The sequence below is a fragment of the Typopeltis vanoorti genome, chromosome 20 (assembly GCF_054136105.1).
Source record: "Typopeltis vanoorti isolate ZY-2024b chromosome 20, IOZ_Tvanoo_1.0, whole genome shotgun sequence".
Taxonomy (NCBI): Eukaryota; Metazoa; Arthropoda; class Arachnida; order Uropygi; family Thelyphonidae; genus Typopeltis; species Typopeltis vanoorti.
In genome coordinates this window covers 9,804,066-9,820,649 of record NC_143568.1, presented here as the reverse complement: position 1 = coordinate 9,820,649, position 16,584 = coordinate 9,804,066, and the positions used below count along the sequence as shown (strand labels likewise).

The 16,584-nt window shown below is 35.4% G+C and overlaps 1 protein-coding gene across 1 annotated transcript in view; it reads left to right on the top strand.

Annotated features, from left to right (window-relative positions):
* Window positions 1–16,379, top strand: part of MED23 (mediator complex subunit 23) — a 435,475-nt gene extending 419,096 nt beyond the window's left edge. The window contains exons 33-34 of the mRNA XM_090410280.1: window positions 7,158–7,243; window positions 16,163–16,379. Of these exons, the coding sequence (XP_090266406.1) occupies window positions 7,158–7,243; window positions 16,163–16,301 (225 nt within the window). The 3' untranslated portion in view covers window positions 16,302–16,379. The remainder of the gene's footprint in view (window positions 1–7,157; window positions 7,244–16,162) is intronic.
* Window positions 16,380–16,584: the final 205 nt, after the last annotated feature.

Below are 16,584 nucleotides of genomic sequence, written 5' to 3'. Positions count from 1 at the left end.
TGTCCAGCAATAGAGCTTTCCTTAAATGAGTACTACTTGTCCATGTAGCCTGCTCATAGTGCATTGGTAACACAGCTGTCAGTGATTTTATCCCATGAATTCTTCACCCAAGTCACGACCTCTTGCAGGCCAGGCTTCACAAAGTTTCCACGCTGATTTCTCTCCATTCTATTTTCAATGTAGTCATTGGTTTCCATGCGCAAATGGTCCTTCGATGGCTTGTTTATTGCAATATCAAGAGTCTGGAGATAGGCAGTCATTCCTGCAGGAATCATTATTTGATCTATTCTTCTCTCTGCAAGGAAGTTCTTCATGTCTTTAGCATGGTGAGTGCTGGCTGAATCCCAGACTAGCAGACCTCTTTGACCACCTTGCAAAACAAGTGGCAACATTAAATCGACCCCGCTTCCTTATAACTGCTTATGTGGACCAGGCTTTTTCGGTTTCAAGAACATAAATGCCTGAAACACGTTCAATCTTATCTTTCTTTCCGTTAGTGATAATTAGAGGTGGGGCTTTCTTTCCATCCAGACGAATTACCAAAATACAGGTAACACGTGCACTTTTGTAACCAGTGGGGGGAATGTAGATTGACGAGGTACCCCTCTGATCAATTGTCGTTTGAGATCCTTGGCCCATAAACACTGCAGTTTCATTCATAGCAATCATGTTGGAGAGTTGGTATTTAGAAAAGTCAGTGCCATCAACAAAGGACTTGAATGCAAGTGCATGTTTAATAACTTTAGTATCTTCCAGCTTGAACAGTGTTGTTGATCTTCTTAGAGACAGTTCATATCATTGAAGGAAGCCATCCAGCCAGTGTTGTGATGCTTTGAATTCTTCTGGGGATATTTCTAACTGTGGGCCATTGCAAGGGCAAATGCTTGAATATCACCCCTGCATACAACCAAAGCCTTTGCTCTCCTGTCAGCAATCCATTCACAGATGATATCTTCCAGCTCAGGAAATAATGGTTGCCGACCTGATCCACACTTGCATTTCTTAGCATTTCCCTTGCCCACCTGTTGACTGAGGTTACCATACTCTGCTCGCCATTTTTGGACCATTCGGAGATCCAACTTCTTCTCTTTGCAAAAAGCCGTAGGATTCTTGCCCCTGGAGTCCTTCACGATTCCTTTCTTGTACTCAAACGAATAGGTCTTTCTTTTTGCACTCATCTTGTCTGGGGATCAAAATATTATTCCCTTTAAATCTACCATTAAATCGAGTGTTAATTGAAGACTTACGAGACAGGAGTGGCAACAGAAATGATGAACAGTTAAGAGTGATCAAAATATTATTCCCTTTAAATCTACCATTAAATCAAGTGTTAATTGAAGACTTACGAGACAGGAGTGGCAATAAAAATTATGACAGTTAAGAGTGATGGTCCACACAAAAGCGTCGAAAAATTGCAGGCACCAAAATTCAGAAAATGTTTCTTTATTTCATATGAGTGCATTAAGTATGTCCGTTACAACACACAACGTATTGAATTATGAAGATTCATGTTAGACACAACCATGTCCGTTCATTATCAAGTGCGCACGTTATTCGTGCATTGTGTCTGGTCATTCAGTAATAAGTCTCGAGTTCATCTGTTTACATAGGCATTTACCTTTCGTCCAAAGGCGCCTGCTTGGGTATTTACAAATACTTAATTATAATTTATATTATCATTTATTTTAAATATTAATGTCAATAATATTATTTATTTATATTTAATTATATATTAATATTATTATTTTATAATTCAATACGTCCGTCGTGTGTTGCAACGGACATACTAAATGCATCCATCTGGCTGACAATCTTAACTGGGGCTTATTTTTGGATTAGGGCTTATATTACGAACATCCTGAAAAATCATGCTAGGGCTTATTTTCTGGCTAGGTCTTATTTTCAGAGAAATAGTATCTTGCAATATCTTTAAAACCCTCTATCTTTGTTTAAGATGGAGGGTTTTAAAGAATTCTTGGGAAAATAAGAACTGAGAGAATAAGGATTATGAGCTGATAGGACAAGAATGCCATCTCTAACTTTGAGAGACAGTTCTACTGTTTATAAGGTACCTGAGCCAAATAAGGCCAACCTTATTTAAAATTTGAATAAGTTAGACAATTGTTTAGATTAATTGAAACAACAGTGTTCATATTAAAGTTTGTATTATCACTAATTAAAAAAAAAACACAAATAAGAACAATTCTTGCAGTAATTTATATTTTAACCAAGTTTTTAAAAAACACCTTGTGTGGGCCTTATTAAACCATAGTAGTTTAATAAAGCCCTTGAACAAAATTAAATATTTAAAAAAGAATATAACAATTATTATTTAATTATTAAGAACTGTGTGCATTGCCTCATATCAGCAACCTTTTCTTCTCTGCATCCATGGCAATACCACCTTTCTTTGGACACTCTGTTTGTTCCTTTATTTATTTTTTTGGTTCTTCCTGTTTTTTAGTGGCAGCCTTCTCTTTCTTACTATCCTTTTCTTTGAAAAGATCTTTGGTCACTTTCAGAAGTTGGCATTAACTTCTGAAACGATGACTTCAAAGATTCTAGTAGCAAGGCTTATACGTTGGTCAGACATAACTAGTAATTAGTTTATGGAATTAACAACACATATAAAGTATATTAATTAAAGGTAACTTTAACGAATAACTTCTATATTTCGGCAACGTCACATTGCCATCTTCAGGAACATAAAGATATGGTATGTGCACACAGGCACTAACACAAAGCAAATGAGGAAGAAAGCAAGAAACTAATATTGTTCCTAAAGTCCTATGGTGCCCTCTTGCAGGCTAATTTGGTAGGCTTGGCAGTTGGGCTGAAGTTCTCATAATGTAAGTCTCCCAAATTTGGGGTAGTTTCATGCACCCAAATTTGTTGAGGTTAGGAACTTTTTTAGAGCTGCTGAAGATTCTTTGAATAATCTTTCGTATTTAAACTTGCTGCGATGAATTATTTTTATTTTCTTCCAACTAATTTTATGGTGGGTATCTAAGGCATGGTCTGCCAGCCCAGAATGGCTGTACTGGTGAAACCGGATGTAGTCTTGGTGTTCTGAAATCCTGATATTTGTTGTTCTGCCTGTTTGGCCAAAGTAGGACAATTTGCAGCTGCAAGGGACCTGGTATACACCAGGTAGGTCTAGGGGAAGTGGTTGGTCTTTGGTAGAGCGGATAAGGGATGCCAACTTTTTATATGGTCTGTAACAGGAAGTAAGGTCATATTTTTTGAGGATATTGGTTATTTTCTCAGAGGTGCCCTGGATGTAGGGGATGGTGATAGACTTGGTGTAATTTTTATTGTGGAGGGGGGGTTGTGGTTTACTGGTTTTAGTATTTTTTGGGGGTTATAGCCATTGGCTAAGAAAGTGTTGAGGATGTGGTTTAGTTCAGTAGTTAGGGCCTTGTCATCTGAGCAGATTAATTTTGCCCTGTTATATAGTGTTTTTATAATCCCATATTGTTGTGAGGGGGAGGGACTGCTGGTGAATGTATCTGCCAGTATGGGTGGGTTTTCTGTGAACAGAGAAAACCAAAGATCCATCAAGCTGGCGGGTGATTAAAGTGTCTAGGAAGGGGAGGGTGTTGTTCTCCTCTTTTTCTAAGGTGAACTAGACTCTGGGGTGTTGGTTGTTTCAGTGTGTTAGGAAGGAATGGAGTGTGTCTGAGCCATGTGGCCAAATAGCAAACACATCATCCACATAACAAAGCCAAATAGTGGGTTTTTGTGGGGCAGAGTTTAAGGCTTTCTCTTCAAATGTCTCCATAAAGAAATTGGCCAAGGGTGGGGAAAGCGGTGAACCCATGGCTGTCCCCTCTATCTGTTTGTAGAACTTCGTTATGTGGATGATGTGTTTGCTATTTGGCCACATGGCTCAGACACACTCCATTCCTTCCTAACACACTTAAACAACCAACACCCCCAGAGTCCAGTTCACCTTAGAAAAAGAGGAGAACAATACCCTCCCCTTCCTAGACACGTTAATCACCCGCCACTTGATGGATCTTTGGTTTTCTCTGTTCACAGAAAACCCACCCATACTGGCAGATACATTCACCAGCAGTCCCTCCCCCTCACAACAATTTGGGGTTATAAAAACACTATATAACAGGGCAAAATTAATCTGCTCAGATGACAAGGCCCTAACTACTGAACTAAACCACATCCTCAACACTTTCTTAGCCAATGGCTATAACCCCAAAAAAATCCAAAAAATACTAATACCAGTAAACCACAACCCCCCTCCACAATAAAGATTACACCAAGTCTATCACCATCCCCTACATCCAGGGCACCTCTGAGAAAATAACCAATATCCTCAAAAAATATGACCTTACTTCCTGTTACAGACCATATAAAAAGTTGGCATCCCTTATCCGCTCTACTAAAGACCAACCACTTCCCCTAGACCTACCTGGTGTATACCAGGTCCCTTGCAGCTGCAAATTGTCCTACTTTCTACTTTGGCCAAACAGGCAGAACAGTAAATATCAGGATTTCAGAACACCAAGGCTACATCTGGTTTCACCAGTACAGCCGCTCTGGGCTGGCAGACCATGCCTTAGATACCCACCATAAAATTAGTTGGAAGAAAACAAAAATAATTCATCGCAGCAAGTTTAAATACGAAAGATTATTCAAAGAATCTTCAGCAGCTCTAAAAAACGTTCCTAACCTCAACAAATTTGGGCTCATGAAACTACCCCAAATTTGGGAGACTTACATTATGAGAACTTCAGCCCAACTGCCAAGACTACCAAATTAGCCCACAAGAGGGCACCATTAGGACTTTAGGAACAATATTAGTTTCTTGCTTTCTTCCTCATTTGCTTTGTGTTAGTGCCTGTGTGCACATACCATATCTTTATGTTCCTGAAGATGGCAATGTGACGTTGCCGAAATATAGAAGTTATTCATTAAAGTTACCTTTAATTAATATACTTTATATGTGTTGTTAATTCCGTAAACTAATTACCAGTGATGACTTCAAAGAGTTCTTTGTTTTTAGATTTGCCAGTGGAATCTCATCGGAGTTATCTGAATCACAAGGTGAAGGATTAGGACATGTTCTTTGGTAATCTTGCAAACAGGAACACTTTAGATCTTTGCACATTGACACAGCTCGAGCAGCATTCAAAAATCGAGCTTTACACTTAGAAATTGTTGGGTTTCTCTTTAAAAATAACTTTAACCAATCTTTTCCTGCAAGGCCACTTGCTTTATTGAAGTCATTCCTAATTTCATTTTGTTCGCGCAAAATATAAAAGTTTACCTGCATATAGCTTTTGGAGTTAAAGGGACGCCTATTGAAGCAAACTTTACTATTCTTTCTACCAAGTTCTTCTCTTGTTCTTTTGTTAACACAGTATTTCTTCCTAGTCTTTTCATCATCTTCTCTGTCTTTAAACGTTTCCTCAATGTTCTTCTAGGTACTCCATAGCATTCTGATGCTGCACGTTGTGATAGTTGTCCTCTTTGCACAGCTTTCATAGCTGCTGCTAGTCTTTCATCAGTCCAAAGACCCCATTTCTTCTTAACTTCTGCCATTTTCAGAGGCCTTTAGCAACAAAATAAGTAACTATTATGAGCAATCACCAAAAAATAAAATAAATTACAGTTTAATAAGGCCCATCAACAAATTTACTGGGCCTTATTAACTACCGCGAACTAGATTAGATCACATCTATTTTCCCGTAAAATATCAATTCAAATCACTTAAAACATTTTTTATCATAAAACTGAATGTTGAAAGAACAATTTAAATATAAAAACAATTGCGAAAAAATAATATTTTTAATTAAAACTTACAAAGTATTGCACCGTAATATTATTAAACAGGAAGACGCAACCACCTCCCACAAAGGTCTGGGTCAAACTGACACAATACAGTCGCTAGACAATATGGTGCCTGATTTGCCATTGTATTGCGTCCTCTGTGTGTAAGAAACCAAACCAGCCAACTTACCGTAAATGTGATTTTTTTTAAATGGGCCTTATTTACCTCAGGTACCTTAGTTAAACTATAGAAGCACTGCATTTCTCTCAAGGTTTACTAAACGCTAATGACAGTATTGTTACATTTATTTGTTTCAGTTATGCCAATGTTTATCCAGAAATATTACTTCATGTGTAAACTGTTATGTGAATAAAAACAAGAATATAATGTCTTTTCAAATAATATAATAATAATAGTGTAATAATGTCTTTAAACAAACTGCTGTTAAAAGTGTATAGTTGACAAGAGAAAAAGATTGCAGTGATTGGAATAGTGGAAGGTGACTTGGTTTATGATACTTTTATTTATGTTGTAAAAGAAAAAAAAATATTGAATAATAATTAAATAATAAAAATAGAAACTTCTGCTCAACTCAAGCATTCAGGAATTTTTTCTGCTTCTTATTCATTCAGTTGGTGAAGTATGACTGAATTCACTTAGTTATTTTTTATTTGTAGTATTATAATTAAGTGAAACCTTGGGTATATGAAGAAACTGTGCATAAAGGTTAATATTTAATAATTATCATAAAAAAATAATTTTTTCATTTAAATTATTATGAAAATTTATAAAGTAAAAAGAAAGTTAAAAAAATGACTGGTAGTGGTAAAAGCTCCTGTGAATATGGCGATAAAAAGTTAGTACAAGTCCTGTAAAATTAGTAAAAAAAAAAATGGAAGTAAAAAAAAAAGTGATTTTGGTTGTGACTTTTCAGTGTATTACAGTGAACAAGTTTTGTGGTTGTGTTTGCTATAGTAGGAGTCAACTATATTTATTGTTAAACTTTAGTAACACCATACTAAATTGAGACTTTCTGTAAGAACATTGTTATTCTTAGGAACACTTCTTCTTCAGCATAAATTGGAGAACATCTCTACTCATAAAACAGTTTCAATAGCATTTTATACTTTTTAATATTTTATATTGTCATTGTGCTTTTATAATGATTAACTTTTTAAACATTTGAGACTTCAAATTGTATTTTTAATTTCTTCATGTAGTCGCTTGTTTTTTATATGTCGGAGTAAGGATGATTTTGGTGAAAATTTTGATAAACCTGTATAAAGCATATATATTCAAAATTCAATCTTTACATAAATAATATATGAAGAAATTTGTATTTAACTTTGATTCATTTTATGTTCAGGTCACAATTGAATTATATGAAATCTTGGAAGTTGTTGACAAGAACTGTGAGCAGCTGAAGCACATGGACACAATCTGCGACCTACTGTATCCTTCCTGATATGTTAGAAAATAGGACCATTCTTAATTAGGCCATCTGTTTTGATTTCTGTTTTCAGTTAGAAATAGAAGCAGAATTTTTATAGATGATCATTATTGAATTTTTTAAACAGCATTACTTTGTCTAGGTTTCATCATTATACTGTTGACTCTTGAAAACATGGGTTTGAACTGCGTGGGTCCACTTATACACAGATTTTTTTCAATATATTCGAAATTTTTTTGAAGATTTGCAACAATTTGAAAAAACTCACAGACAAACTGCATCGCTTAGAAATATCAAAAAAATTCAGAAAAAGTTAGATATGTCATGAATGCATAATATAGACTAGTATGTAGATACTAGTCTATATTATCATTTACTACCATAAAATATACATAAATCTATTATAAAAAGTTAAAATTTATCAAAACTTACACACAAACACTTACGTACCATACATGGTGACATTCGCAGTCGAGAGAAATGTAAACAAAGTTAAAGGTGCAGTATTAAATCATAACTGCATAAAATTAACTGTTATTAATTAATTAGTTAAAATAATTAGCATAAAAATATATAATTCGTTCATTAGTGTATAGGCTAGTCTACCATAAAGCAATCATATTGTTGCTTCTTCATTAGTGCATGAACTGTTATACTTGTAAATAAATATGAATTTCATTTTCACATTATCTTTTCATTTTTGATGTCTAGTGTTAGTAACGTATAACATGTACAGTGTTTCTGACAGACAATTCATCTTGTATACAGACGATGTAAGCTTACGGTATCGATAAATACAGTACAGTACTGTAAATGTATTTTCTCTTCCTTATGATTTTCTTAATAACATTTTCTTTTCTCTAGCTTATGTTATTGTAAGAATACAGTATATAATACATATAATATACAAAATGTCTTAATCAACTGTTTATATTATTGGTAAAGCTTCCAGTCATCAGTAGGCTATTAATGGTTGTGTTTTTGGGGAGTCAAAAATTTTATGCTGATATTCAACTATGCAAGGGGTCATCACCCCTAATCCCTGCATTGTTCAAGGATCAACTATATATGCAACATATAGTCATACCAGTTGATTATAGAGATAAGGTTTATTCATAAGAATATTTTCATTAATTCATTAGCAATCCTGGTCATTCATCTCAATTCAGTCCTATCATACTGAGGCAGCAGACTCTTCTCTTTTGTTTCTATTAACTCTTTCAAATCTTCTCTTGTTGCACATTTCTCACCTTTCAAATCATTTCTGCCAGCTAAGTGAATTAATTCTTTCACTTTTCCTCTCTGCAAACTAACAGCTTCATCTAACATCTTGATCTTTGCACCTGGGAAATATGCTTTCATCACTTTCTTCAGGTTAATCTGAGGCCAGCTAAAACTTAAGCACATCAAGGAAAAGTGATAAATGGCATTTCACCTTCTATTATATGTACTTGCTTATTTATAATGCAAGGCATTTACTTTTCTCTATTTTTTAATGACTGACACAGAACTTTCCTGGTACATGCATAGCTTTTGTTTGGAAATGAGGATTTTGGCCAAGACAAAAAATTCCTAACTTTCATGAAGGTTTATATTTGCTAGTCACCTTAATTCTCATGAACTATGTTTCTCAGTGCAGCCAGAGTACAAGCTTATGCTTGTATTCTAGTATCAGGGAGGATAGCAGGAATAGGACATGAGGTAGGGTATCACTGATGATAGCTGAAGAACTTCAGTCAACAAAAATAGGAGTTATAGAGGATTTTAGGTCTGGGGGAGATTGTTCATTTAAGGCAATCTGGTGTGCGATAGAGGCCAGTTGGAGAAAATATATTGTTGCTTGCTGCTATAGACCATGGAGTCCACAGGAAAATGAAGATACCATGCATTAGCAGACTAGCATAATGAATGCAGGCCAAGCAATTATTACAGGGCAGCCAGTGGTGCACTCAGAGGCGGGGACAGGGCCTCCTGGTCCCTCCCCCCCCCCCAAAAAAAAAGAAAAAAGAAAAACACAATAGAAAATTTTCAAAAAATCTTTTCCTAATTAAAATTCATTTTTTTAAATTTATGTTGTGCCGTGTCTTTATTTCTATACCACTTGTGAATTAGCGATCATTGCAAGTTGCTCAGTCATAGGTTGTATGCAATGCGTAGTGTGTATTCTCAAATCGTCTACTCAACTCAGGCATCCCCCCCCCAAGATTAAATCCTGAGTGCGCTACTGCAGGCAGCTTCAACTATGGGGACATAGATTGGAACAGGGAAAGTGGGCATGGCAAGGTGGAAGTTGAATTTATACAGCTGCTAAGAGATAATTGCCTAAAACAGCATGTCATAGAGAGGACCAAAAGTTTGAGAGAGAGTGCTGGATCTGGTAATAGTATCAAAAGATGTATCCATAACCAAGGTGCACACTCTGCCTCCAGTTTGGGAAAGTGACCATGTCTTGTTCTCTGGGTGGTCGCTAACATGTGGAATTCTCTGTCAATAAAGGGTTGTTTATGTTGAGCTATAAAGCAGTAATTATGACAGATTTAGGAGAAGCAGAGCAATGGCTTAAGAAGCTACAAGGTAAGAATATCAGTAGTGCATGGTCAGAGAATTTTTTGAGAGAAGCAGTATCATACCTCATTCCATACATCATCATAAAAGTGATGTACATATCCTGAAGAATGATTTAAATAAATCGTCATTGTGAGTGAAGGATAATGGTTGTCACTTTAATGTTGCAAAATGTAAGGTTATGCACTTCTTGAAAAGATTCCAGATTTGGTTATGGTATGGGTTGCATAAATTGATAAGGTTAGGGACTTAGTGGTATTCTTGGGCGGGAAGTTGAAGTTCAAAGGTTATATTGCAAAAGTTGACAAAATGACTCAAAAGATTACTTGGATGTTGAAAAACACTAGCAAGTAAAAATAGGAAGGTTGTTAACTCAATTTTGAAGCTAAGATATTGTGTGCCTAGATTTGTTCATGTGTGTTTCTTAGGATCAGGAAGTGGTGGAGATGATTCATAGACAAGTGACCGAGCTGTTGACAGGTCTGTGAGAGAACTAGGAGTCACCTCTATGAGGATAGGTTGAAGGTTGCATGGTTTAATAGATAGACAGAAAAAATGAGCCATGATAGAAACTTATGAAGTTATTAAAGGAGTTCTGTAAGTTAACAAAAGAAATTTTTCATACATGACAAATAGAGACAGAGAGAACCAGGAGTCACCTCTAGCATTTGTGTAAGAGTATGCAGACTAGATTTTTTTTGCTTGAGAGTGGTAATGAGTGAAATGGATTGTGAGTGCTCTGACAGTGAATGAGTTTAAGGATCGGTATGATAGTGTGTATAAAGATTACTGTGGATCTCCAAGAATAAGTTGTATGACTCCATAATGCCTATATAATAATAATAATATGGATAAAAGAGTGGCTGCTTTACAAGTATCTGAGAGTTCTGTGCTTCATCCATTTTTTCCCCCATATATTAATGATATTGAGGATGGTTGATATCAAGTTTTTTTTTTAATGAACCCACACATGAAAGGTCATAAGACCTATAACACAACAGTGTCATGTGTATGTAGTGATTAAGGAGAAAGAAGTAATCAGTTAATATATTAAAAGATTGGAGATTTTACTCATTGGGAAAAACATCATGAGGGAGATTATTCCAAGAACAGTGGTGGATAGAATGACGGAAGATGAGATCATTCTGTATGTGGAATGACTTTTAATGGGATTATATTGATCAAGTGCATATAATAAACAACTATGTTATACCAACTAGTTTCACCGACTGAGGCTGTTGGCATCTTCAGGGTACATAACTGATGTAAGGCACTAAAAAGTAAAAAACTGTTACAAACTATAATCAACCGATTCCAATTATATTAAACAAAGAACAGAGCGCATACAATATGTAAAATATTTTTTATTATATGCACTTGATCAATATAATCCCATTAAAAGTCATTCCAGATCTTTTTGGTCAAGAAAATTAAACATTTTTTAACATCATTCTGTATGTTTAGAGTTTGATTAGAGGAAAGGAAGGAACGATAGTGGTCATCACTTCTGCAGAAGATTGTCCATGAGAGTACTGTAAAAAAAAAAAAAAAGAAAAGAAAAAAGCACGACTTTTCTATAGGTGAAAGAAAAGTCATTGTCCAAAGGGATCTCTGAGAGAGGAGGGTCACTTATTAAGCAATTCTTAGGGAGGTTTTGGGAGCACCACCTCAAATGTGAGAAAAATATTCTAAGGCTGGTTGGATCTGAGATTTATAAAGTGTTAGGAGTTGAGGAGAGAATTGATTTTTTGAATGCAAAAGAACACTAAGCTTTTTGTAGAGACTGAGGAAGCTATTGGTGTAATGTGTTTGTGTTAGGATAAAGCTGAATGACAATCAGCCTTGGAAGGGGAACTGATCTTGAAAGGATATTGGAACATCATTGAAAGTAAGTTGGAGTCAGAGTTTAGAAAACTATCATTTCGGTTTACTGCTGCTCTTTATACAATGGCAATATCTTACCCTTCTTTCACACCTTGGGCCAGACTCACATTTAAAAGCAAAGTCAATAGAGCTGCCAGTACTTTAGCACATACTCTTAAAACACTTTGCAAAATCTCTTCCATCCCATTCCCTTATTGACATCCAGAGTAGTTATATGTTTCAAATACTTAGTATTTGAAAAACACCCTCCTCTTGCACTTCCAATCCTTGACCCCCCCCCCCTCTCTCTAGTAATAAAATCTTCTTTTCCAGGATGAAATATCCCAATAAGCAATCATTAAACAGCTCAACTATATATCTTCTGCATCAGTCACTCCATTCCCATTTTCGTCATGTCATTCTTCTTTAATCATTTCTCCTAACAGCTGGCCACATAACAAAAGCATTCTTTCGGATTTTTCTTGAATCTTAGGGTTAATCTCTTCTGGTATTCGAGTTTTGCCTTCTTACTATGCTAGTCACTTTCCTAGCCTGATTCTTATATTCCTCATGCAACTGTTCTCCATCTTATACCTTTTCCATAACCTCTATTTCATCTGCAGTTCCCATTTGATATTGTTAATCTTCCACTTGATACCAAATCATTTTCACGGTATCCTTCTCGATACCTCTACATGTCTATTCATTCCCTTCCCTACCACAAGTCAAGGTTACATGGTCATTCTCTCCAACCAACATGTTGCCGGTTCAAATCCTGCGATGAGAATGGATGTTTGCAATCATCTTCATCACCTGGTGTGAGGCCACCACCCCATTTATTAGATGCCCGAAGTGGTCGGAGACCAAACATGGAAAAAGTTTCATGTTTGGTCTCCAGTGCAAGGATCTGAACTTTGTAAACAATAAATTTAAAAAAATACAAGAAAAATAGAAAATTAATAAATAAATAAATTAAAAAAATCATCCTTAACCTGCCATCCATGTTATGAATGTATTATAAGTCTACAGAAAACCTTTTGTGTTCCATGACTAAGAGCTACATAAAAAAAAAAATAATAATAATAATAAATTGTAGGTAAGGATGATATCTCAGTTACAATCAGATTCTTTGATACTAGAGTCAAATCCAAAAATTTTGAGCCTCGTGTTCCTTCTAATATGTGTTGCCTAAGGCATCTGTCTTTCAAAAATTTCAGAAATTCCATTCCTTGACTAGTACATGCTGTTTCCTCTTCCCAGTTTATGCTACTTTAGTTAAATTCTCTCATCATGATCACTCATTTTGCACTTAAACTCAACTTCATAAACATTTCCTACTTTTCACTCTGTGTTCTTTCCTGGCATTTAACATCTTACTGGTTCTGTCTGTCCTTGCCTTGCACAATCCTTGTATGCTGGGAGAGCATACCAATCCTGGTATGCTCTCCAAACCATTAGTGTCATTTCCTCCAAATCCTCCATTCAAAGGAAACAACTTATCGCAACACCCTACCACTGTGTTTTCTCTTCCTATCCTGCTAAAATATGCTATGCCCTTCTACTTCTATTCTTGTCAGTATATCATCTTATGTCAACCATGTTTCAATGATGGCAATAATCTCTGGACCAGCTATGGCTATTAGTGCCACTGACTTATCACAAGTTGGTTTCTTGTCTCTGGAATGCAAATTACAAAGCCTAGTGGATAGAAGGAAGAGGGGGAGACATGATCAAGATGTATAAGTTGGTAAGGAGTAAGTAACGTGGATGAGATTTTTATAGAATATTTGGAGACAGAGAATGAGAGGCCTTCCCTGGAAGCTGAATAAGGTAGGTGTGAAGAGTAGATTTTTTGCATGGAGAGTGGTGGGTGATTGGAATGCGTTGCCTGATAATGTAGCACGTGCAGGGACAGTGAATGCATTTAATTCGAGGTATGATGAGCTGTGCATGCGAGAGTGGGACCTCCCATGATGAGTCTCTCGACTACATCGAGGTCTGTTGATAATAATAATAGCCTTTGTTAACATAGTCAAACTCCTGCTACTACACTGCTCAAAACAATTAGGGGATATTTTAGTTTCTTATAAATTTCTGCAAATAATTATAACTATTGGGTACTTTATGCATGAATAAATATTTCTTACTTATGGATAGGGTATAATTGATGAGATATTGTTTAAATAATCGATATTTATTACAAATTTAACAAATTATACATTTAGCTTGAAATAATTTTAACAAGAATAGTCAAAAACGCTTTGTAAATTTTTTTAATAGGACGTATGGTCTCCATTAACAGCGGTACATCTTGATTGCATGGACTGGATAAGATGATCAAACAGTTCTTGTGGGATATTTCCCCACTCTTCTGTGAGTGCAATTTCGAGTTCTTGAAGCGATTGTGGTGGCACTAGTCGAGGAGCAAAAACGTGCCTACCTAAAGCATTCAGGCATGTTCAATTGGATTACAATCTGGGTGAACAGGTAGGCCAGTCCATTCGTTCAATATCTTCTTCCTCAAACCACTCTTGTACCAAATTTTCACGGTGTAAACGAGCATTGTTATCGATAAAAATCAATTCTTGGACGAACTGTAGGTTCCAAAATCTCATTGCGATATCTTTGTGCTGTTAAGGAACCATTTCTGATAAAATAGATCAGTATGGCCATCTATACTTATTCCAGCCCATACCATCAAACTCCCACCTTGATGTTGGGGTCTTTCACGAACAAACTGTGGATTATTTTTTGTTCCACTTTCACGCCATACCAAGATATGTCGGTTATCTGGTTGCAGACTGAACCTGGACTCGTCACTAAAAAGTACACGAGCTCAATCCTCATTTGTCCAATTGTGGTGTTCCTGTGCCCAAATTCTTCAGGCTCTTTTGTAATTTGCAGTAAGTGGAATGCAAACCATTTTTCTTCGAGCATATACACCTATGGCATGAAGATGATTTTGTACTGCCTGTGTCAATACCAGCCTCCCTGTTGCTGTGACAAGTTCGCTTTGAAGTTATGTTGCGTTGTGTTCGATTTCTTCTGGCAAGTAATGACAAATACTGATCGTCTCTTGGAGTTGTTGATGATGGGTGACCTTGTCTTCAGCAAACATTTCCAGTCTCCAGAAAGCGATTCCAAAGTTGCAAAATTACGCTTTGAGATACACAACACGTTTGAGTGACAACTTGCTGCATTTGTCCAGCTTCTAATTGACCAATGGCTCTACAAGCCATGGATTCCAGGATATCTTGTTACTCTGCCATTTTTAACAAAATAATGGGTGGTAGGTGACAGAAGTTTGCAATTGAAGTGATAATTATGCACTGTGGAAGTGAGCGCAACAAGCCATGATAATACACGTTTCAACAAGTCTTATATTAAGAATATTTTGAAATGTGTTATATTTGTAAATTATATTTATAACTTTATAATTTACAAGAAAATCAAAATATTCCCCTAATTGTTTTGGGCAGTGTATATTTCATTTCTCTAGGGCTTTGGTTGGATATAGTAATAGTTAACATGAAATAACATTGTTTCACTGCAGAAGAATCAAATCACAGGACTTTTTGTTTGAAATAATAAGTCACTTATGTTTCATTCATTTATCTTGCACAACCAAATTAATGTTTAGTATTGATTTTTCCATTTGTTTGAGGTAACTCAGTCCTCATAATAGTATTAGAGGAACATTTATATCAGTTAAAGATGAATTTAGAATTTTTCCCACCTTGGGAAGCCAGTAGGCCCAGTCAATTTATGCATATCATAAATTGCTTTACACAGTCTGAAAGAGTCACAACAACTGCTTTTTCTTATTGTAATATGCTTTGTGAAACAACTGTTATTGTTTAGTATAAGCATGTAAGAAGAATGAGGCACCTAAATTTCCATTAAGGTGCTCATTCCACTAGAAATAAGTTGTGCATAATATATAAAAACTGTTACTAACACTTGAAAGTATAAATTTCCACATTCATGTCAGTAAGATAAATAAATTTATTGTTTAATTTAATTTAAATTTGAGTGCAGCATAAATGGTAATATTAAATATGCTTGATTCAAAGGAGGTTTTTACCTTTTTCATTTAAAATATCACCAGTTGTATATTATTAAAAGAAAATGGAGTTGACTGGTACTTTTTGTTAGTGTGTACATGTTTGTCTGGCCATTAGAAAACCAGAGAAGCTCAAGTCACTTGAACCATTGGTAAAAGGCAACAGTATATACACTCTTTAGCAATTGTATCTTTTTCGTAATGTAGGCTAAGTGAGTTCCATATACCATCAATTGTTTTTTGAGCTTCCTTTGAAATCTCATAGCATAAACAGCTTGCTGTTTGGTATGCACATTGTTATCCATTCTCTTAATCAGTCCCCCCCCTTATAATTAATGGATAAAAAGCATTTTGTGTGAAGAAGAAAAAAAAAAGCTGAATCATGATTCAGATTAAATCAAATGATGTAGATCTTGACTTCTAATAACAGATATCACATTAAATATATGTTCACTGGGGATTCTGTGAAGAATGAAGTTGAACGCAGCATCCGCAACTTACATCCTGCTCTCCAGTTGAGATTAAGGTTCATAACACACTTAAACCTTGAGGAGGTTGCAATTTCATAACTAAAATCTTAAAAATTTTATCATGTTACCTGAAAATGTATATAATGTAACTTTTTTTAATAAAATGTTTATATATAACAGAGAAATTTATTAATATTGAACATGTATAGTCTTTTGTTGTGAAAGAGAAAACACTTTTTTTTTAAATTTAGGAGACCAAGAAGGTGCTTTGAGTAATTGTTTTTATTTGTTTATAGTAGCTGATGGAATCATTGTCAAATAGCCTAAGATGGTTTCATTCTTAAGTAGAATGTTCATTTTTCAGATGTTTTTACTAGTGTTC